Source organism: Mytilus galloprovincialis, chromosome 9 (assembly GCF_965363235.1).
Source record: "Mytilus galloprovincialis chromosome 9, xbMytGall1.hap1.1, whole genome shotgun sequence".
NCBI lineage: Eukaryota > Metazoa > Mollusca > Bivalvia > Mytilida > Mytilidae > Mytilus > Mytilus galloprovincialis.
The window spans coordinates 58,041,177-58,065,744 of record NC_134846.1 but is presented as its reverse complement, the minus strand read 5'-3'; the positions used below and the strand labels follow the sequence as shown (position 1 = coordinate 58,065,744).

The 24,568-nt window shown below is 32.1% G+C and overlaps 1 protein-coding gene across 1 annotated transcript in view; it reads right to left on the bottom strand.

Moving 5' to 3' along the window:
• Window positions 1–24,568, bottom strand: part of LOC143045413 (sodium-coupled monocarboxylate transporter 1-like) — a 54,823-nt gene that overhangs the window by 18,853 nt on the left and 11,402 nt on the right. Inside the window, exons 2-4 of the mRNA XM_076217899.1 lie at window positions 11,932–12,321; window positions 2,384–2,449; window positions 435–486 (exon numbers count right to left, since the gene is read on the bottom strand). Coding sequence (XP_076074014.1) covers window positions 435–486; window positions 2,384–2,449; window positions 11,932–12,321 — 508 coding nt within the window. The remainder of the gene's footprint in view (window positions 1–434; window positions 487–2,383; window positions 2,450–11,931; window positions 12,322–24,568) is intronic.

Below are 24,568 nucleotides of genomic sequence, written 5' to 3'. Positions count from 1 at the left end.
CCATAAATCACTTATTTCAGCCGTCGGAGCTTAAAATACAATACATATATCTCCTAATGTTTAAATTGAATGTGTTGTAAGAGTTTTGTCTGGATTTACCTTCACCTGGAACGCTCAGTGTCGAATAAATGAAAGCCAAGGTGTTATAAGAACAGAAAAGGGTTAAAGTACTATATAACAAACAATGGACCTGAAGATAATAGCCACAACCATCGGTCTCAGAGTGTGATCATATGAAAACAATCGTCAATTATGATTAACATCACAAAATTGGTTAATGGTTATCAAAAAAGACAGAAATAAAAGCCGAAAAAAAAACGAATAACTAAGTATTTATTTAAAGTACGTCTCATTTAATTACCGTCATTACCTTCCGTTATTTTTTTTTTTTTAAACTTATATCTTCTTAATTCTATAGTAAAATTCATAGTTACCTGCATTAAATGCCAGAGCTGGAGCATATAAAACGATTGCCATATACATTATCTGAAAAAAAATAAGACAATTTAAAGAAGTAAATATAGATTTACTATATATTTTTTTTATCAAGATACATCGATCATATAAAGTTAATGGTACTTAAAGGGCAAATGAAAAAAAAAACACTTCTATTAAACTGCAAGTATTACTAAGAAACGAAATTCAGTCAGACGTTTTGGAAAATATACAAATTACATCTACAACTACAGTTGCTAGAATAATCTAAAGTGCAACAGTTTCATAAAGGTATGGACTAAGTTATAATCCTGGTACTTTTGATAACTATTTACACCACTGGGTCGATGCCTCTGCTGGTGGACGTTTCGTCCCCGAGGGTATCACCAGCCCAGTAGTCAACACTTCGGTGTTGATATGAATATCAATAATGTGGTCATTTTATAAATTTCCTGTTTACAAAACTATGAATTTTTCGAAAAACTAAGGATTTTCTTATCCCAGGCATAGATTACCTTAGCCGTATTTGGCACAACTTTTTGGAATTTTGGACCCTCAATGCTCTTCAACTTTCTATTTGTTTGGCTTTATAAATATTTTGATATGAGCGTCACTGATGAGTCTTGTGTAGACGAAACTCGCGTCTGGCGTACTAAATTATAATCCTGGTACTTTTGATAACTATAGATATAAACACCAGTCGCTACATCATGGAGTAAGTGACATGAAAGGGAAACAACACAACTGTAAAATTAAAAGGTGTCCTGAAGAAAATTCACAAATTATTAGTGTACCCTGTTCAGTCCACTGTTGTGCACTGGCTACATGTTAAGCAGCTCAATTTGTTACTGAAGACTACATATTTTGTACAATAACCTTTGAAAAGTTGAGATAATACAGCTCAAATGATGCAGCAAAATCCTATCAAGATGATTCTTTTTTTTTTTAATCATGGTATTTTTCGCAGAACCAGAAAGCCAAAATTAGAAACATAAGTACTGAATTTGTCAAACACTATATAGCTAAACATAAAATTAAAATGACTGGTTGGTATTGAAATATGTCAATGTATGTTTTACTTCTACAATTAAACGTTGTTTAGATTTGTTATTTATATAAAATATGAGTTTATTTGTTAAACTTTCCTCTTTTCCCGTTTTCATTAGTAAAATAGAAAACTTTATCTCATTGGTAAATGTAGACATAAATGGAATCTCATATTACCGTGAAAACTGCTCCCCTTTCGTATACCATTAAACAACAGATGGCAAGATATATGTGTTCCTCATAACTTTTATTTCTGTAAACGATTGTTATAAAAATGGTATGATATCTGTTCCTATCAGAACAACTTTTATATCGTAATTCCGTCTCTAATATAAACAAAACAATTTCTACTTATTCCATGACATTCAAGAAGACCTGTACAAACTGTAAGTAAATATAATATTTTTATTCATTTAACGAGTGAGTTTGAATTCATAAGTAAAGACATATTTCACATTTACAGGACATACCATTTTGACTCAGACCAAACCAGTGTATGTAATTCGTCGTGATAAGTTATAAAACAGCAGCTTTCGTTACCACTTGGAAGGTGAAACCCCGTAAGCTCAACCAAACATATTACCAATGTTATTTCAACTGATCGGGCGGAGCTTACGTTTTAATTTCCATACGGATAGTCTCTTTGAAGATGTGTGTGTGATAAGGATGATGGCCGTTATCGTTATAATTGATTTCTAAACACCTATCAGTTTCACTAAACTGATATACAAAAGAACTAAGAGTATGATATAGGACAAATAACTGAACACTTCATTGATGAGTGTATCCAAAACTATCTATAGATAGACTATTCTTCAATAAGTGAACCGGTTAAGCCCCACCCAGTCAAGTGAAATAAATCAAGTAATAGATACGAGTGTAATACAAAGGTGAAACTTACCATGTAGACACAAAAACAAATTGTGACTAATATTCTAACACTCTTGCTAAAACGTAGTTCCAGATACTGAAAAGGAAAAATACTAACATCTTTATATAATTTAATTTTGGATATAACGCGTCTTCTGATTGGCTGTTATGAGCCCATAGACATAATTTAGTCATGTGACCGTGACGTCATCAACGTGTTTTCATGGTTTTCTACGGTTTAAAATGAAATTAAGAATTAAATTATAAGAAATGACTTAGATATTTTTTCTGTCTATTCGAAATAACATAAAAAATGTGGTGCACACTGCTAAATAACCCGCTACGCGCGTTATTCAGTGTGCACCAAATTTTTTATGTTATTTCGAATAGACAGAAAAAATATCTAAGTCATTCCTTAAATAAATTAAAATACTGGACGATGTCATGTACTTACGACTTTGTGTTTGCATTGAAGTAACTTACTTATCATTGTTGTTGGGATTAACGAGAGTAAACAACAGTTTTCTATTTAAAAAAAATTTGAATTGCTTTTCCAGAGTTTTGGACTCTTAAGCGTTTGTAGACGTTCAAGAACATCCTCCTGCGTTTTTCTGCTGAACCCCTATTTACTGACTTACGATTTAAAACGTTCTACAGTCTACATTTTTCATTTCATTCTTGCACAAATTTCTGTAGGGCATATCATGAGATCTTGGAGCAGCTGTGTACTAAGAAAAACAAACCTTTTAGTAAAGATAAACGAGCAAAGCCTTGACCTAGTAAAGATTTTTATTTATATAAAAACAAATCGGATTTGTCCTAATGTTTTAACTAATATTATTGAACAATTATTATAATTTTTATATTTTTTGAATTACAGCCAACAAGATAATGACCTCATGATCAGGACAAGAAACAGGAACTCACTAACGTTGCAAGTTATGAGAGAAGAGGGTCAGGTGAAAATGACATTTATGAAAGTGTATGTCCCATGTTAATACATATGGATAAATGTCTTAGACCACACGTAAATAACCTCCGGACATATCACAAGGAAATAAATAACAAATGTGATAGTTATAAGAGAAGTGGGTCAGGTGCAAATGACATTTACGAAGTCCGTAGGCACTCATACCACATCTTCTGTTATCTTTAACAAAATTTTCCCCATATTTTGGAGTAAGGAGAAACTCTCCCAAATACATTTTAATATTCTCTATACCTGTTTCTTAAAATTTTGCTATGATTGAAATAAAGGTTGAAACGGGAGAATAATGTTTCATTATAGCCAGTTATCAAAGGTACCAGAATTATAATATTATAAGCCAGACGTGCTTTTCGTTTACATAAATAAAACTCAACAGTGACGCTCAGATCAAAATAGTTATAAAGCCAAACAAGTACAAAGTTGAAGAGCATTGAGGACATTAAAGACCTTATAATACCTCAATCATACACACAGCGATTAAAAAAGTGTAATTTCCTTCATTCATAGATTTATGTTTAATTGTTATTGTGTACTTTTATACTTCTGGTTGGAAACTTGCATCATTGTGTAGTCTAAATCTGTAGAGGAGAGGGTTAAACACTCACAAACATTTTTATCCCCACCACATTCGTGCCTGTCCCAAGTCAGAAGCCTGTATCTCAGCACTTGTTGGATGTTCATGTCTATATATTTGTTTTTTCGTTTATGGGTTTGTTATACAATAGGTCGTTACTTTTATCAATTGTATTGTCATGTATTTTTCAGGTCGAGAATTTTTTATGGGTTTTTTCCCATTGTTGAAGGCCATACGCCTGCTTATATTGGCTAACATTCAATTCCTTTCGATATATGTCTGATAACAGATTTATTTTAATTCGTAAATGCACTTTGAATAATCTACAAACTGCCACGTTTATTTTTGTTTTGTTTAACATTGACATTCCACAATTTGAGAAGACGAACTAATACGTGCTTGACCTAAATAAAAGGCCTTGTAACAAGGATTCTGATAACAGCAATACGCATGTCATACATCATTTTGCATATAATCTAATAATATAAATTTACGAAATTACAAGTTTAAGTGGGATAGACAACAGCATTATCGAAATATATTAAAGTGCGTGACCAAGTGTCATTTCTATAAAGTTCTATAAAGTTCCAGTATGAAAGCTTCTGTTTTATAAGGGTATATATGGTGATTTTTTTCAGAGAAAAGTGTCTGTCATCAACATGCATTTAATAATCACTCTCATTTGCTCCACAGTGACTAAGAAGTGATTGGAGCATTGCAGGAGGATTTTGAAAATGAATGAACTGGCCTGGTAAGAACTGAAAATAAATACTAGTAACTTTCTCAAGATAAAAAATGAATATTCTGCAACAAAGAAATAAAGGATAGTTGAGGATTCAAATGTGTATATACTAAAAGTAATAGTAGTATATGTGTTGTCGTTGGTTGCAGCACTAATGTGTTCTCTTATTTCGTTGTTTTTCACTTATAGTTGTTGTGTTTCCCGTGGTTTTAGTCTGTAATCCGGATTTGTTTTCTCTCAATCGATTTATTCCTTTTGAACAGCGGTATACTACTGTTGCCTTAATATATACCACTTTTCAATAGTCATTAACTAATTAAACAAAAACAAATCCGAGTAACAAATTATTTCCAAAGAAAACACGTCAAGTATTAAAAACAACGGAACTACAGAAACACTGAACTACAACAAAAGTCAAGATACATAGAAACGAACTGTGGATACAAACTACCATATTTCTAATTAGCTATAGGTCATTTTTTTAAAACAAATTGTGGACTATAACTGTGGTTGTGGCTATCCAAACCTCACGCGTATATGTCAATGTTAACAATACTGCTTAATGATAGATATACGTAACAGGAATGCAGCACAGACAAATAAATAAATAAATAATATAACAGTACAATATGAAAGAAAACAAATGCACAACAGGACACCACAAACGAAATATGAATTGCGCCTCTCATAAATGGTTCAACGTCACAAAAAGTGACGTATGTCATGTGACGTTTATAATTTATAATCACAGGTGAATTTAAAAAAAAATGTTATATTTATACTCGTACAATAATTGTTAGACATAGGAACACTATTATCTACAAAAGATAACGTTAAATTTTCTTTTTTCCTGTACATTTTTTTAAAGATTTTCCCGTGTGATATTGAAATATCAAACTATAGAAATAGAGAGTTATTGCTGTTGATAGTTGGATATATATCAGAAAATAAATTCAACAATAGTTCCTAATGTTCTTGTAAATAACGCAACAGTAGTATAACGCTGTTCGAAGCACAACACTACAACAAAAGGGATACAATCTATAAACTGCGTGGCTGAAACGTACAACAATGTTTTGAATCATAAAATTTACAGTTTCAATCTTTTCATCACAGTTTACGTAAATATATGTATAATTTTGACCTTTTTATATTTCAGAACTGGGCTTCATAGGAGTTACAGAACATGTATATACAATTAGTCCAAGCCCAATGAATGATAAAATCTATACGGCATTTACTGGCATTTCTGCATCCCGCAACGGTATTTTGAACGACACATCTAATATGAGTAATGAATAGTATCATGAAAAGAAAGTCGAATAGTATTTTACATTCAGTAGCATTAACTTTTGGCGAAAATTAAATATATTTGTTTTTAAAAGAAGTTGTTATTGGTGACGATAGGCATTCCAGGCTTGCATTATCCCTCGGAACCATTTTGAATACAAATATAAAATTGACAAAAGACAAACCAATCGTCCGACGAGTCGCTCCTTATCCTTTTCAATGACAGACTAAAACAAAATGAAAACTGTTTAATTGAAAGTACTTAGTACTTAAATGATGGGGAATCTGTAGAATGAAGGAGGAATTTGTATTTCATCATCAATTGTTGTCTTTTTTTTTTATTTCTAGTAGGACTACAAATTTATTTTTATTAAGGTTGCGTGATTTATTCTGTAATATCTGTTATTTTCATTTCATTGCCGTTTTTTAACAAGTATGATCAACTTCTATTTTACGAATATGCCCTGGACATTGTTTTATATTATATGTTCGGTCAAATGTCAAAAGTTAACATCTCTATTAATTCTCTTGGGCCATTTGTACAGTTAAAGTTCATATTATCAAATTACATAACAATGGAAGGAATCGTTAAGAAGAAAAAAAACAATCGTTGGTCTTTTTAATATGATTGAAGGGGTTAAAAAATCAGATAGAATTGAATATTTATGTGAAAAACTATTTTTTAAATTAGTATATAAAACATGTACTATTTTTTTGCTTTTGTTATTTCAAATGGGAGAAATTCAACATATACACCAAATACTTGTAGTATATGGCTGTTTTCATTATCACAACCATATCAACACGATACTCCAATGTTAAAACCGAAGTAAATAAAAAAATAATAAAAAAGTAAGATCATGAAAATAACGAACGCCGAGGAAAATTCGAAAAGGAAAGGCCCTTATAATATGGAAAATCAAAAGCTCAACACATCAAACACTCAAACAAATAGATAACAACTGTTATATTTAAGACTTGGCACAGGCATTTTCTTATGTAGAAACCTGGTTTAATAGCTAGCTTAACCTTTCACTCGTACGAAAGTCGCATAACATTTGATTATATTGAAAACGATGTGTGAACAACAACAAAAAACGGACACCATAGATAAAAATGTCAAAATAGGGGTAAAAAAGTCAACATTGTTTTATAAACTTAGTCACTATAAAAACAAAGAAATATGTAACAAAGAAACACAAAAAGGCACATAGACAAAGGAAGAGTTATCATTTTTTCGAATCTATACTATTAAACGAGACGGCCTCAATTTGTGTGTCGCTTCTCTTCCTTCCACAATAAATTAATCATCATGCCTCTCTGTCCTATAGGTAACATGCATAGTCGCATTTGTCATCTATTTTTATGATTATTCAGATTGAGTTATTTTGGGAGAAAAACGATAAAAAGGGTGTCCGGATATTGATTCCGTCACCAGACTGACTTTTGGTCATAGATAGGTTTTCCGGTTTTAAATATGCACAACTACAACTAATCGTATGATGGATAACAAAAATGAAAAATAAATAAGCCAATCAGACCGTTCTCCATATTATGATTTATGGATCAATCGTATGATAGATAACAAAAATGAAAAATATATAAGCCAATCAGAGCGTTCTCAATATTATGGTTTTTGGATCGCAAGAACCACAACTATTATACCTGATCATATCTCCTTAGAGAGGACAATTATTTTTCGCGTTTATCTACATGTAATCTACGATTATAATAATTTGATATATAGAGACTTTCTGTATAATTCTGTCTTCTGTTTTCTTTGAAATGACTATTTAAGGGGTCATACCAGTTGCATATATATTGAAATCAGTCAAACATGTGGAAAAAAGAATGTGTCCATAGCACACGGATGCCACATCGGCACTATCATTTTCTATGTTCAGTGGACCATGAAATTGAGTAACATCTCTAATATTTGGCATTCAAAATAAGAAAGATTATATCATAGGGAACATAATTATTTACTAAGTTTCGAGTTGATTGAACTTCAACATCATCAAAAACTACCTCGACCAAAAAGTTAAACTGAAGCCGGACAGACGGACGGACGAACGAACGAACGGTCGCACAGACTAGGAAACAAAATGCCCTTAAATTGAGCATAAAAATTTATTGTTGAAAGTGAAAGTAGTGATTTGGCCAAAATGAAAGTAGGGTGGAGACTTGAGGGAGGCAGGACTTTTTGGGGACGTCAGGATCGGGTGTTTTTAAGCTCGGGATTTCGGGAATGATCCTTTCGTGATCCGGGAATATTTTTTTCGAATTTCGGGATGTCGGGATATGAATGTCTTTAAATTAGACACCTCGGGATATGAATGTCTTTAAATTAGGCACCTCGGGATTTCATGTTTTTAAGCCCAGGAATTTCGGGATGAGGACCCCTCCAACCCGTGACCCCTCAAATTAGCATTCGTCATTTATACAAGATTCAAATCCTACCATTAGCATTTTAATAGGGCTCTCAAAAGAGAAAAAAAAGCACTAATGGATTGTCCTAGAAGCATATCTATTTCTGTTAGAATAATAATGGTCGATAAGCAGTTACATTTATTTTTTGTTTGAAGCGGTGCAAATTTTTAATTTGATAATTTGATTTGACTTTTACAAAGAAAATGCATTGTAGCAAAAGGGTAGAGACATGAATATAATTGAATTTAACAGAAAGGAAACAGTTAACGGACTTAGGAACAAAAGTGAGGGGGCTTTTGATACCTTTTATGAAATTCTCCATGCAGACATAATATCTTTTACAAAAATTGATCCTACAACAGTTTACAAATGTGTATGCCCGCGATTTCGCGGGTGTGATCTAGTTCATTTAATTCAACAATTCACGTGGACACGGCTGTAGCCAGTGCCGCATCGATAAGGTTTCGAAGATAATTTTGACTTGATAGATGATCATTCGAAAATTTAGTTCTATGTTCTTAGTGGTAGAGTTATTATAATTGATCATATACGTCACGCAAGATTAAAATGACTGTTTCATTCTGTATGGGGTGGATGGAGGGATCTAAAATTAAGATATTAACGAGTATCGGTGGATTGAAAGGACAATTCTGTGGATGTTTGTCACCTTCTTTTATGATAAAAAAAAGACGATGGTTAATCATCAAGACCTAAAGTTAATACTGCTTTTATGTAGGTTACTGGTTATTGCGCAAATCCTCCTCCATTATTTTTGTTAAAAAAAATGAAACAATGGTCATGGAAGCGCTTCCAGTTTTCCTTGATGTATACAGGTACTTTATTCTTCCTTAAATGAATTCAACAATTATTTTATAACTTATCATTGTCATGAAAAAAAGACCAAAAGCCAAACAACAGTATACAAAACAGAACATAGAAAAACTAAAGACTGAACAACACATAAACCTTTTAAAAAAAATTGATAACCCGGGTTGATCTGTGTGCTCCGGAAAGGGTAGGTACATCCTGTTCTACATGTTGCATCTTTCGTGTTACTAATGTAAAAACAAACTCGTTGAAAAGAGGGATACGTAGGGACAATCTGTGCAATGGCTGTAAGTTTGATTTCTATATATCATTGGTTTTAATAGAAATAATATGGGTTTTTTTCGAGCACTTTTGTTATCCCTAGGGAATCATGCTATCTTACCTTGTCGCTTTAAGTTTTTGATCGTGGAGAGTGTTGAAGCTGGGTGACATTATGAATAATGGTTTTAGCATAATGTATGATAGTTATAGATTATCGTAGGTCATCTCGACGAGATTGATTTTCTCGCTTGAGTCGGTATGGCAAAAGTGAGAAAAGAAATCGAGTGGAGGTTACAATGATAATCTGTTTATCGCTATTTTACATATGAAGACGTTGTTTATTTCAATGACAACGTACGTTCTACCTTAGTTTCTAGTGATAACTTTTCATATTACTCGACACGCTGAGAAACGAAATTGTCAGTCAGTAAGATCAAAGGAAAATTTCGTAAAATAGCGATAAATAGCTGCATCTTTGTGAACTTAAAAAGGCATTGCTTTTATAGGGCGTATTTTTAAATCCAAAAATATATATAGGGATGAGGAATTCCGATCTTTTTTGGCACTTACCAATGAATGATTATACACGAACTTTATTAACTAAGCTGTGTCGAGCAAAGTACATGTAGTTAAATGTTTTTATGTTGACTTGATTGCCCTGTTTAATTATAACGTGCACCTGTAAAGTATATTCAAACCTTTTTGTACCTGTTCATTTTATTTTACAGATAACCTTTTCTAGGAACATCATTTATCATTTGACTGTAGTTGTCTTTTTGTGACAAGTTTTCTCTTTTTTATCGATTTACGACATTGAAACGTCAGTAAACTACTGACGCCTTAAGTTGTAGTCTGTCTTACTTTGTAAAAATTAAAATCACAAAAATACTGAACTCTGAGGAAAATCAATTCGGAAAGTCCATAATCACATGGCAAAATCAAATAACAAAACGCATCAAAAACAAATGGACAAGAACTGTCATATTTCTGACTTGGTACAGGCATTTTCAAATGTAGAAAATGGTGGAATAAACCTGGTTCTATAGCGCTAACCCTCTCACTTTAATGACAGTCTCATCAAATTCCGTGTTATTTAAGTTAACTTACTCATAAGCATTTAGATACGTTCTTGGTTATTTAAAAAACCGAGTAGAATTCAATAAAACAAAAAAATAATTATGGAAAACATTTTTTGCGTTTGCCAATAAATAAGTGTCTGCTATAATTGTACACTCTGTAGATACAGGTGTTAAATACAATACAATGCAGATACAATATTCCACAATGGATTATATCCATTCTAATATTGTATTAAACAAAGTAATTCCAGATGAAGTCACATAAGGAGGTGAAAAGATTGTGAAAGCAACCGGTTTCCGTAAAGATAGTTTTAAAATATATTTGATACAGACTCGTTAAGTTTAGGGGACGACCGTTTGATTTTTCTGTGGTGGGTGGGAGGCAGGCAGGTTGAATGCGAAAATGAAAATATTGGCTTAGTAAGGGGAGGACCATTTGATATTCTGTAGGGGACCAGGAGGATTTTGAAAATAAATAACTCGGCCTTGATAATCACAAAAATAAATGGTTTGTTCTGTGGTAGTTTGAAAATAAATTACCTGACTTGCAATGTACTGAAAATAAATAACTGATTCCCAAATCTTTTAATAAATAAAAGCATAAATATTATTTAAGTATACTTGAAATATTTGAAAATTAGTTTCATTTAACTTGAGGAATATATTTCTCTAGAACACTTACCTCACTTTTATTACAGGACCGTTACTACCATTGAAGCAAATGCCTCATGTAGGAAATTTTAAAACCAAACACTTGTCTTCATATCTTATTGTGTTCACAGCGAGTGCCTTGCAAGAAGCAAGTTCTGTTCTCCCTCAGATGTAGCCCCTGTTTTTTCGGGATCAATGTTTCTTATTTATTTTTCTTTTGTTCATTGATTGCCCTTCTCTGTAAAGACTGTTGCATTCCTTTTTTAATTTAGTAATTTTGTTAGTAACTTGATCATGAGTTTAAATAAAACAGAAGCCACAGGCTTAGCTATGTGAATTACATTTTTGCTTTATCATGCATGGGTCTTTTGATGTTGTCCCTAGAAACTTAAGTCTTACATTGAATCTATACATTATGCTTTGAGACCAAAATATTGTCAAAAAATAATTAAAACAGAACTTGCATTTTCAGATTAAGAAACCCCCCCCCCCCCCCCCCCGAATATCAAATGATCGTCCCCTAATAGCTCAAAATAAATAACCTTGCATAAGACGGGATGATATTTGATATTTTGCAACACAAAATTCAGAAATCAATCGTGAAATCGTGAAAGCATGTGCCTTAGGAATAACATGCATGAGTAACAATAGATGAAAAGAAATAGTTGATCTGAAAAATAAAATTATATAGTAGTAAATACTTGTTCAAGAGAATGAAACAAGCTATGTGTCTTACCTCGTATGCATTAGTCAGCTTCAAATTATAGAAAATTGGAATATAAATGTAAGCCGACAGATATATGGATATTGGTGCAGCCACTGCGCCCCACATAACCATTGAATCAAAAATGTATGCTTCAGCTGGTATTCCTATCATGGAAACGGATGAAATAAAACTGGCAAACAGTGAAAAAGCCACAGGTATCACTCCCATCTCTCCTCCTGCTAGCAAGACCTCCTTGGTACTCTGTTTATATCTAGATTTAAAAGCATTGTATATCCCAATACTTAATGATATTAGTAAGGTTACCACAAATATAACATAGTCCAGTGTTGAGAATTCATTTCTTTGGTACAACGTTGATTTCATGCTGTTTCGCTTTGTATTACAACCGTCCAGCAAATTCTGTTAAAGATTAAATGAAATTAATGTGTGTACCCAATACCATAAGTATGTACAATGTAATTTGGTATTCTATAGCCTCTATACACAATTAATTGCGGTGTCACCATGATTAACGATTTCACTAATGTTTTTATGTTCGTTAAATTCATATCAGCAGTATGACATTTATTTTACTTCCTTTATTTGTTTGTAGAAAAACTAACCACAAACGTAAGTTATTCACTGATTGCAAAATTGCTAACCATAATTTCACATTCACAATAAGTCCGTTTGTTCTCTATTTAAATTAAACATAATTTTTTACTGAAATTAACCGTGTGTATTGCTGTGTATTTGATCATTCTACATTAGCCAGAATTAAAAGGGAAGGGTCAAGATCTCACAAAACATATATAACTCCGCCGTATTGTTGCACCTGTCCCAAGTCAGGAGCATCTGGTTTTTGCTAAGTGTTGAATGATTTTTTAATTCTGGTTCTTTAATATTTCGGAATCTAGCGTGACATCCACGTTCGCATACTAGTACACATTTTTGATTAAGGGGCCACCTGTATGCGGATTTTTTCGCTGTGTTGAAGACTTATTGGTGTCCTTGGGCTTTTTCTGCTCATTGATCGCATTGTTGTCTCTTTCACTCATTCCCCGTTTTCTTTCCTAATTTCATATCAATAGAGACGGGATCGATATAGGTCATTTTGTTGAGGATATTCATTCTTGTAAAACCTTAACATTCAATTTTTTAAGCTCTTCCATTTCGACAAAAAAAAAATATTTGCTTTTTTTGGTAAAACATCCAGTGGTCGTTATATCATAGTTATTCAGGACACAGCAATTAATGCAATAGGTACGTCTAGTGGTATATTTGAATTGCTACTTGCAACATGATGGTATTTTTGATAGAATAGCTATAACTTGTAAGCATGTTACCTTTGATAACTATTTACACTACTGGGTTGATGCCACTGCTGGTGGATCTTTCGTCCCCGATGGGATCACCAGCCCAGTAATCAGCACTTCGGTGTTAGTTTAACATATTTTATTGTCCAAAACATTGACAATAGGATTAGACACACGTTTTGCAACTTAGAACGTCTTCTCCATTACATACAAATAATAAAGACCGAACAAAAATAAAATACATAATAATATTACTTGATTTATTTCACTTGACTGGGCGGAGTTTAAACGGTTCGCTCATCATAGACCAGTCCATCTAAATATAGGTGTTTAAGGATAAGCTCATCAATGAAGTGTCCAGTTATGGTCATTGATCCGGTAAAAAAAATGTAAACACCATATATGTGTATTCGCAAGGTAAATATGGCGACACAGCTGTTCTTTTAGTTGTAAAACTTGTTATAAATGTTACATTCAATAAATTGAGGATATAAAAGTTTAACTATGACGACGGCAGTTGCAAAATATGCATATTTCGTAATTCTATAACATTTAAATATACATTTTCCTTCCTTTTAACTATTATATGCTATACTATACTATATTATTAGTATAATAGTCCCAGCTTTATTCCGAATGATTTTGTTGTTGGGATGGGAGGTGGGGCAGTTGGATAACTTGAATAAGAGGGACGAAAGATACCAGATGGACAGTTAAACTCATAGATCAAAAATAAACTAACAACGCCATGCCTAAAAAAAAGACGAACAAAAAATGGAACAAAAGAAACAACTTTAAATTCAAATAAGTCACCATCAGAATTATCAGAATATCTTTCGTTCGGAACCATGTATTTATTTATTGTCGAACGTGCTGCGTTTTCACACTCTGCAGTTTGTTTTTTTTAAGTATGGGGGACAAGTGGGATGGTTATACTGTCTCTCTCTGTAAAAGAGTATATATGCAAATATGTCCATGTAAGGGACCCATTTACTTGCTCTAGTCATTGTGTATTATGGTTCACCATTAATGATATGCTATTGTTTCAAAAAACTTTATTTGGGGTTGTTTATATCCCACCTGATGGTAGTTTATATAGTAGTGTTGACATGTTTAATGAAATTGAAAATTTTATAAATGAATCAGATTTACAAGTTTGTTTACTTGGTGATTTCAATGCACATTGTAATAACTGTAATGAATATGTTGACATTGATAATAATATTCTTGACTTTTGTGCCAAATATTGAACAAATAAAATTGAGAATGGAAATGGGGAATGTGTCAAAGAGACAACAACCCGCCCAAATAAAAAACAACAGCAGAGGGTCACCAACAGGTCTTCAATGTAGCGAGAAATTCCCGCACCCGGAGGCGTCCTTCAGCTGGCCCCTAAACAAATATATACTAGTCCAGTGATAATGAACGCCATACTAATTTCCAAATTGTACACAAGAAACTAAAATTAAAATAATACAAGACTAACAAAGGCCAGAGGCTCCTGACTTGGGACAGGCGCAAAAATGCGGCGGGGTTAAACATGTTTGTGAGATCTCAACCCTCCCCCTATACCTCTAACCAATGTAGTAAAGTAAACGCATAACAATACGCACATTAAAATTCAGTTCAAGAGAAATCCGAGTCTGCTGTCAGAAGATGTAACCAAAGAAAATAAACAAAATGACAATAATACATAAATAACAACAGACTACTAGCAGTTAACTGACATGCCAGCTCCAGACTTCAACTAAACTGACTGAAAGATTATGATTTCGTCATATGAACATCAGGCACAATCCTTCCCGTTAGGGGTTTAGTATCATACCATCATAACATATATGAGAAGAACATAACCCGTGTCATGCCAAAGTCTTGTTAATAATTTACATATATTAGAGGAATGTGGTATCCCTGTTGTAAGACAATCTCAAGATAAGCATAAGGTTGATAAATATGGCAAAAATTATTAGAACTATGTAGAAGTTTAATAGAACTGTTCTTTGTTAATGGTAGAGTGGGTAATGACAAGCATATTGGGCTTACAACTTGTAATAATTCTGTTATTGATTATGCCATTGTATCACCGAATCTATTTCGATCGATTGTTGATTTCAATGTATTGTTATTTGATCCAATTCTTAGTGATATTCATAAACCTATTTGTTTACATTTGTGTACAAATTTAACTTGTGTTGTTGATGTAGATTTGAATAACTCTAATGTTAATGACAATGATATGGTCAATACAAATGACTCTAACATTGTAATCACCTTGCATGGTGAATCAGAGTCTATTGTAAAACCAATATGGGCCAGAGACAGAGCACCAGTTTTCACGGAGAACCTAGACAATACCAGTATAGGTGAACTTTTGAATAAATTAGAGGATATTGATTCTCAAAATACTGATAATGTAACTGTCAATAATGTTGTAAATGATTGTGTTAATATTATAAGGAATGCGGCAGAACAAGCCAATATGTTTGTTAAAATCAATGATAAAAATGTTAAAAAAAATGTAACTCTCAATTTGTACATCGTAAGAAGTATTTCAATAGTGAATGTTATGTAAAACGTAAAAATTATCGCAGGTCTAAGAAGTATTACTATAGAGTACGTTCAACAATTAATTATGATGATTTGGTATGTAAAAGTAGAGAGTACAAGAAAACTTAGAAAACTCAATTTAACGAGTTTCAGAAGGCATTAATAAGTAAATTGCGTGGTTTACGTACCACTGATCCTAAGTCTTATTGGTCATTGTTACACAAGGGCTGCGAGAAAGGTAAAAATGTATCTCAGAAGGTTGCTCTTGATTTATTTTTTAACCATTTTAAAAATTTGAATAATGTAGAAAATGATATTGATGTTGTATTACCAGAGAATATTAGTGAGTATAATACTGTAATTAATCAGTCTATTTGTGAACAGGAAGTTGTAAATGCAATTAAGTCTTTAAAAATAACAAAGCACGTAGCGATGGCATGATACTTAATGAATTTTTGAAACATGCAGCTTGTAAATTTATGCCTGTAGTTTTGAAAATATTTAATATTGTATTTAAAAGTGGTATTATACCTGACTCATGGCCAAAGGGTTTTATCTGCCCTATTTTTAAAAAGAAAGGTAATCCTGCAAGTGCTGGCAACTATAGAGGTATTACGATATTTAGTTGTTATGGAAAATTGTTTACATATATTTTGAATAATAGATTGTTCAATTATTTGGAAAGTTTAGGATTATTATGTGAAGAACAGGCAGGCTTCAGAAAGGGGTATGGTACTGTTGATTATATCTTTAATTTGAAATGTCTCATTGATTTGTATTTATTAAAAAGAAAAAAATTGTATTGTGCTTTTGTTGATTTTCGTAAGGCTTTTGACTCTGTTAACAAAATATTATTATGGCAAAAATTGTTACGTAATGGTATAGATGGTAAATTGCTGATTGTATTACAAAACTTGTATAAAAATGCAAAATCTTGTGCAAGAGATGGATCTAATTGTTCAGAGTTTTTTTTGCATCTAATATTGGTGTGAGGCAGGGTGAAAACCTGTCGCCCCTATTATTTTCTATTTTTCTTAATGGTTTGACTGAGTTTATGTCACATGCTTATAGTGGACTGAATGATGTTTGTAATATGTCTCATTTACTGTTTGACAATGATGATATTGAAGTGTATTTTTAATTGTTACATGCGGATGACACAGTCATGTTTGCAGAATCTGCAGTTGAGTTACAATCAACATTGAATTCAATGTATTTATATTGTGAATCATAGAATCTCAAAGTTAATACTGAAAAAACCAATGTTGTTATATTTTCTAAAAGTCGACAGGCTGAAAATGTTCATTTTATATATAATAATGACCGTTTATCTGTTATTGATGAATTTCAATATTTAGGTATTGTATTTTCTAGAAAAGGTACTTTTCATGTTAATAAATCTAGACTGGTTCAACAAGCCAAAAAAGCAATGTTTTATGTATTACGTAAGGCAAGACAAATTGTATTTACCTATAGATGTATTGTTAGAACTTTTTGATGCTATGGTTAACCCTATATTAATGTACGGTGCAGAAGTTTGGGGGTATGAGAAAAATGATATTATTGAATCACTGCACTTAGAATTTTGTAAATATATAATGAAAGTAAAAAAATGTACACCTAATTGCATTGTATATGGTGAACTAGGTAGAGTACCGATGTCTGTTAATATTAAAGCAAGAATGGTTGGTTTTTGGAAACGTATTGTTACTGGCAAAAAAGAGAAAATTTCTCGTACATTGTATGAAATGCTATATAAACTTGATTCTGGTAATGTTTACCACTCTAAGTGGTTGAATTGTGTAAACGATATTATATCTGAATGTGGTTTTATTAATGCCTGGAATAATCAATATATAGATACAAATTGTCAGTTGTCTAAAAATGTGAAACAGTATTACCACAATTTGTTTGTAAATGAATGGAAAGCTCAGATATTTAATACCTCAAAATGTTTAAATTATAGAATGTACAAGTCTGAGTTTGGTTTTGAAGATTATTTAACTACATTGCCTTTTGATCTTAGAATTAATTTGTGTAAATATAGGTGCAGTAGTCATAGGTTACCTATTGAATGTGGTAGATTTTATAGCATTGATAGATCAGAAAGAATATGTGATTTATGTCACAGCAATGTGCTAGGAGATGAATTTCATTATATATATGATTGTACTCACTTTAATGCTGAAAGGCTGAAATTTTTGCCTGCAGATATTTGTAAAGTTAAAAATACTATGAGTTTCTCTAATTTAATGAACAGCAAAGATAAATTTGTTCTTGTTGTCTTAGCCAAGTTCTGTAAAATTGTAATGTCAATTTACAAATGATATTTACCTTCCCATTTATTCATGCATTTGTAAATATTTTTGTTCATGCATTATATCTTATTTTTATTTGTTATATTGTTGTACTATCATGCCTCATCTGAGGCCTTTAGTGAAATAAAATGTTTCAATGTTTCTCTTTTTTTTTATTTTGTTCAATACTTTTAATTTGTTTTCAACTTCGATTTACATGTAAAGCATATATAAACTGAAACCAATATTTTCATCACACAATTTTTAATGTATCAAAGACGTTTGAAAATTATACAATTGAAAGTATGTTAAACATTGTCATCATTGTCACTATCACTGTCACTGCTGTCTGCCAGATCAATTATCAATCTCTCCATTTGTTCGTCGATTACAATGTCTCTTTTTCTGTATTCTTCTTCAATAATTGCAACATGACGGCAAGTTTTCTCCAAATCAGAAACTGTGATATCTGCCACTGCTTTATGCGCAAGTTTTAAAACATCGCCAATCCTGTGGGTAACGTTTCTTGAGGCGACACTTTGTTTTACTTGGTTCCATATCAGTTCTATAGGATTAAGATTTGAATGATAAGGAGGGAGACGTAAAATTTCATGTCCTCTCTCTCTCTGGCGATATTGTCTATAACATATTTTGGCGTTTGGTTGTTGGCTTTTGCTAAAGCAAGAAGCTGTGGACGGAGAAGTTTATTTTCAAACTATTTCGTGTAATCGAAGATAAGCCTGAATATCTTTCTTGGTATTGGTTGTGGGACATTTGTCAAACTGTACAGAATGGTATGATGCATTGTCCATTATTATAACGCTCTTTCGGGTAGGTTGCTCAAAAGTTTTTCTGTAAACCACTTTTTAAAGTTCTCACCATTTATCTCGTGATGGTAGTCACCAGTACACGATTTAGCCTTGTAAATCAGTAATGCATTTGGTACAAATCCCAACATCCCGCCCCCGTGAACGATGATAAGACATTGTCCGCGGCTTACTGGTTCTAAAACCCTGCATTCATCTTCATGTTGCCAACATTTCTTTGCAGTATATGCAGTGTCAATCCACGTCTCATCTATGTACACCAAATTCATACCTTTCTTCCGGTAATCTTTTATTCTGTTCAAATACTGAATTCGCTTTTCAACGATGGCATCCGTCTCTAACAGAACCTTTCTCTTTGTTTGAGAGCGCTTCCACTTGCAACCAAGTTCCTTCACAAATTTCAGAAGTAGTGATTTACCCCGGGAAAATTAATGTCACACTTTAGCGATTCATAAAGTCTGTCAATGGTTAGTAACTGACGGCGGACTGTGTAAAATTCATGAATCTTCTGTCTTATGGCACATTTATCGAAGACATCAACATGCTTATATGGACCTCTTACTTTCTGTCTTTATTGTGAAAAAAGTCTCCCTTTTTCATTTTCTCACGTCAAATTCTCCGTATAGTAGCCTCGCTAACCAGGGTAGCTTCTGCTGCTCTTTCTGTGTATGCTTTTACTGGCGTGGATGTCGGTTGCTGAATCTGCGACTCAAAAAACTTTGACACGTTGTAGACTATTTCTTTTGAATGAGAGGAAAGTATTCGCTTACGCTAAGCCATGTTTCGTAATACAGAATGATTTAACAGGATTATAAGATGTGCTTAAATAGTAAATCTAAAAAGCGGCAAAACATTCACGCGTAAACGGAGAATTTACTTTTTTAAAGCTTGTATTATGATTATATTTTAGGAAGGAAAAATGGAGTGTAAATATCTTATTTTTAACATATATTTTTTTTTATAATATTAATCTCAAAATAAGAAATATTTGAATAGAATAATACCAGAGCTGGTACTTTCAAATACTAAGCTATAGCACATATAAATATTTTTTTTATTTTAAAATTGTTCTACACCTCCCATATCATGCACTCATCCTTTAATAAATATATTAGGTGACACTGATTGGTGATTAGAAATCAATAACAATTATAACGGAAATCATCCTTATCATACACATCTTCAAATAGACTGTCCTTATGCAAATTAAAACTTAAGCTCCGCCCGATCAGTTGAAATCACATTGGTAATAATATCATAAACAATATAAATATGAAGACATGAAATTAACAAGAATTTAAATGACATCATGGCTCATCGATTCCTAAAAGTCGAGTTGACCGTAATTTTTTTATGATAGACCTACCTAATAAGTTGTTTTAACCTTTGAATAAATATTCACTCAAAAGGTGTTTTGAACAATTAAATTAAATTGTTGTTTAATAATAAAATCAAATTAATGATCCATGTCTTTGGAAAAAATGAACAATTGCATTCGAAGTCAACAAAAAGTAATTACATTATTATTGATATGTATTTAAACATAATGTTTAAAACTATGAAAAGCGATTGATCTCTTTAATATAATTCTGCACTTTTGTAAAAATTGGCGTGTTAATGTTCAAATTAAACATAGCATTGCCGTACATTAAATTTTCAAAGTCGGTAGGTATATTTTCTTTTTTAAGTTCAAAAAATAAGTTATTCCTTTGAACTGTATAATTTTTACACGCGAGAAAATAATGTTGAGCATTTTTGTATAAATTGACACATTGCGTTAAGTTTAATATTTACGTGATACAGATCCATGTTAAGGGCACTGCATTTGTTTCTCATCTTGCGTGTAAAACATTTAAATATCTATCGCCTACTTTGAAATATCTAGGGGGTGATTTGTTTATATAATATTTAATTTAAACATTTTTATCTAATACTTAAATCGAGCGAATTCCACAGTTTGAAACTACACGGAATAAATGATTCCTGATAAAGAGACAGTCTGCTAGAAGTTTGGTATATATTTTGTGATTGTTTGTTTCTGCAACAGTAGGAGGTATTATATCTAATAAATATTCTTGGGCGTCCTCATTCATAAATGTAAAATAAAGATAATTTCTTAACTTCCCGTCTAATCTTTAATTTTTCCCATCCCGTCTCTAAAGAAAGTGATTGAGTGCTAGCATAGCTTGTTATACCAGTGACAATATGTGCTGCTTTCAGTTGTAATTTTTCTAATCTTTCAGAATTTAATTATCCACAATTATTCCAAACTTCAGAAGAATATTATAGAACAGACCTTATAAAAGTTAAATATATTTTTTTTTATAAATAATCCCTTTTTTAGTTGTAATTTCAAAAGTCTAAGAACATTTAATTGTTTTAATACCTTTTCTATTAGAATGAAATTCAAAACAGTGTGGCTGTGGCCATTGATTGACACATTAAATTCATCCATTGACTGGGACAATTTAGGTGAATGTTTGTATGTAACGATCACTGCTCACTATGTACTTTTTAAAGACATTTAAACTATGGGGTCACCAAAGGTTCTCAACACCTTAATAAAGTAATTCGAAAAATTAATCAGAAATAACACGATGTTTTGATTTATATCAATTATATAAATCAAAACATAAAGGTTATTCCTGATTAATTTTTCGAATTATTTTATAATTAAAGGCGTTAAGAAACCTTTGGTGACCCCACAGTTTAAATGTCTATCGTAGGTACGTCGTGAACAGTGGTCGTTACAGACAAACATTCACGTAAATTGTCCCAGTCAATGGATGAATTTAATGTGTCAATCAATGGCCACAGCCACACTGTTTTGAATTTCATTCTAAAGAATCAACATGCTTGGTCTACTTACAGTAACTGCTAAAAAATATGCCTAAATGTTTATGACTAGTAACTGTATCTACTTGAACTCCGCCAAATCGAAAATCTAGTTATTTTTGAATTTTTGTTACTAAATAACATGAAATTAGTTTAATTTGGATTGAATTTAACTAGCCAATCATTTGCCCAGGAATTAATATTTTGTAAATCGATATTTATCATAGGATTGGAGAGTAGTTTCATCTGGAGCAGTATGTCCAATAGATGCATCATCTGCAAACATTCTACTTAATCCAATCATATCATCTGCAATGTCATTAATAAATATTAGAAATAAAAGAGGACCCAGCACCGAACCCTGTGGAACACCAGCTTGTAGATTACCTAATTCTGAAGTCGCCTCTTTTAATACTACCCTCCGAGCTCTATTTGTTAAGTAACATATGTTCGGTGTTGACATGAATGTCTATTAATTTGTCTTTTTTTTTTATAAAATAACTGTTCACCAAAGTATGAATTATTCGAAATACTAAGGATTTTCTTATCCCAGGCATAGATTCCCCAAGCCGTATTTGGCACAACTTTTTGGAAATTTGGGTCGTCAATGCTCTTCAACTTTATACTTGTTTGGCTTAATAACTATGTTTGATTTAAGCGTCACTGATGAGTCTTATGCAGACGAAACGTGCGTCTGGCGTATCAAATGATACGCCAGGTACCTTTGACAACTAGTGTACTTAAGTTCTTGGTAGCTGTGTATTGATTTCTCGGTGCATGATTTTTAACGTAACTCACCTTACGTGCGGCGTTAAAAAATAACGTCTCTATTCTGACCGGCGTAGCGGCGTATCTTACATCCAATCAGATGCCCGGAATAAATCAGTCATTATATAACGGTGTTCAATAATTCCTACATCAACGCCCGAAGCTTCAACGTTTATGACAAACGTCGTTTATACTATTTGCATTCTGTTTCTGTTACTTGCGAGCTCACAATTACATTAAAATGCCTATCTACGTCATATTTCATGTTGTTGTCCTGAAAGAATCAGGTCTAAACAATGTCGCCTTTTTAACGGAACGAATGCGAATTAAATAAAAACATTTAGGCGTCAACTTTAAATTGCTAGGTGAAAACAATATACATATAACGTACATAAAAATATACATAACAGTAAAACTTAAATGCCATCCCTAAATCAGCCCTGAATTGTGTAGAAATGTGACCCAACATGAAATCAACATTACACGAAATGTGCATTTTCACTATATTTGGTTAACAAAGACAACAAAACGTGTTGTAGATACAATATGAAGAATAGCTTTTGGTTTCGAAAAGTAAGAATTTATCATACATGGTGACTTGTGGTAGTGACATTTTGAAACAATCAAGTTATGCAACGAAACTGTGTCAAGTTGAAGTTTTTTTTTAGATAATATTGATTTAAGTAACCAGCATCCTGACCATTAAACTGAAATATCCCAAACATTTATATGAATTATATCTCATTTAGAATTACTATTAACTTTCATGACATGAAATATTTGTCAAATGACGTAGACATACATCATTCAGTGGTCATAATCATGGTTTTCTTGGTATTTGTTGTTGATCTTTATACAGATAACGTAAGGTTCATTGTAATTTTAAGACCTGGTCATTAAATTTTTGTCAATAAATGTAGTAATGTCATATATTACTTTTAAAATATGCTTTCGAACAATGAAATTGGTGGTTCTTAATTGAGAAGAATAGATGTAAATCATGTTCTAAGCAAGGGATTGACCTATTGTCCAGGCCTACTTACAATTCAAACCAAGAAATTCTATAAATGAGTTACAACTGTCAGAAACACGTTTATCACCATGAAGGGATTTACTAGTATGATTAAAACCGAATAAAAATTTAATTTATTAAACAAACCAAAATTACAATTACAAAGTTTATTGTGAGTATTAGTAACTTAAAAAATATTAAAAAATAAGAACAAAATTTTTAAAGATTCCAAGATATTAACATTTTAATTTTATATAAACATCATTGTATTTGATAAAATTTAAAATCGAAATGGGGGAATGTGTTATTTTGAAAATGTCTGTACCAAGTCAGGAATATGACAATCGTTGTCCATACGTTTGATGCGTTTTATCAATTGATTTTGCCATTTGATTAGGGACTTTCCGTTTTGAATTTTCCTCGGGAGTTCATGGAGACAACAACCTGATCAAAGAGCAAAACATTTTAAATTTAGTAGATTACGTAACACAACAAAGTAGTTTTTGATATAAAAAGCTGGAATCAAATATTGGTACTGGAAAAACATAGACATAACTAAAATTTTGAATTTATTGATTTGAACTGTAAATAAACAAAAAGAGAATTCCTTACGTATGTTGATAAAACACAAATTATCAAAATTTCCAAAAGAAAGTACTTACAAAAATAAGACTTATCAATAAATGAAATGAAATTATACAGACAATAATAAAGGGTTATTGCATGAATATTTGGGGAATATTGTCCCGAGTAGAATTTTATATTGCACGAGCTTGCGAATGCAATATATGTTCTACGAGGGACAATATTCCCCAATATTCATGCAATTTATACTTGACATGTATATAAACCAACACCAAAGGGTGTGTCATAATTTATGTGCAACTTCCTAGGTCAAAGGTCAAGGTCAAAAACTTTGGTTTCAGTTGACAACCCCATGTCCTATGGTAAAGATCGTGTCCGCTCTATATCTTGAGAACCTTTATCATTTCAAAGTTTATACTTGACATGTTTATAAACCAACACCAAAGGGTGTGTCATAATTTATTTACAACTTCATAGGTC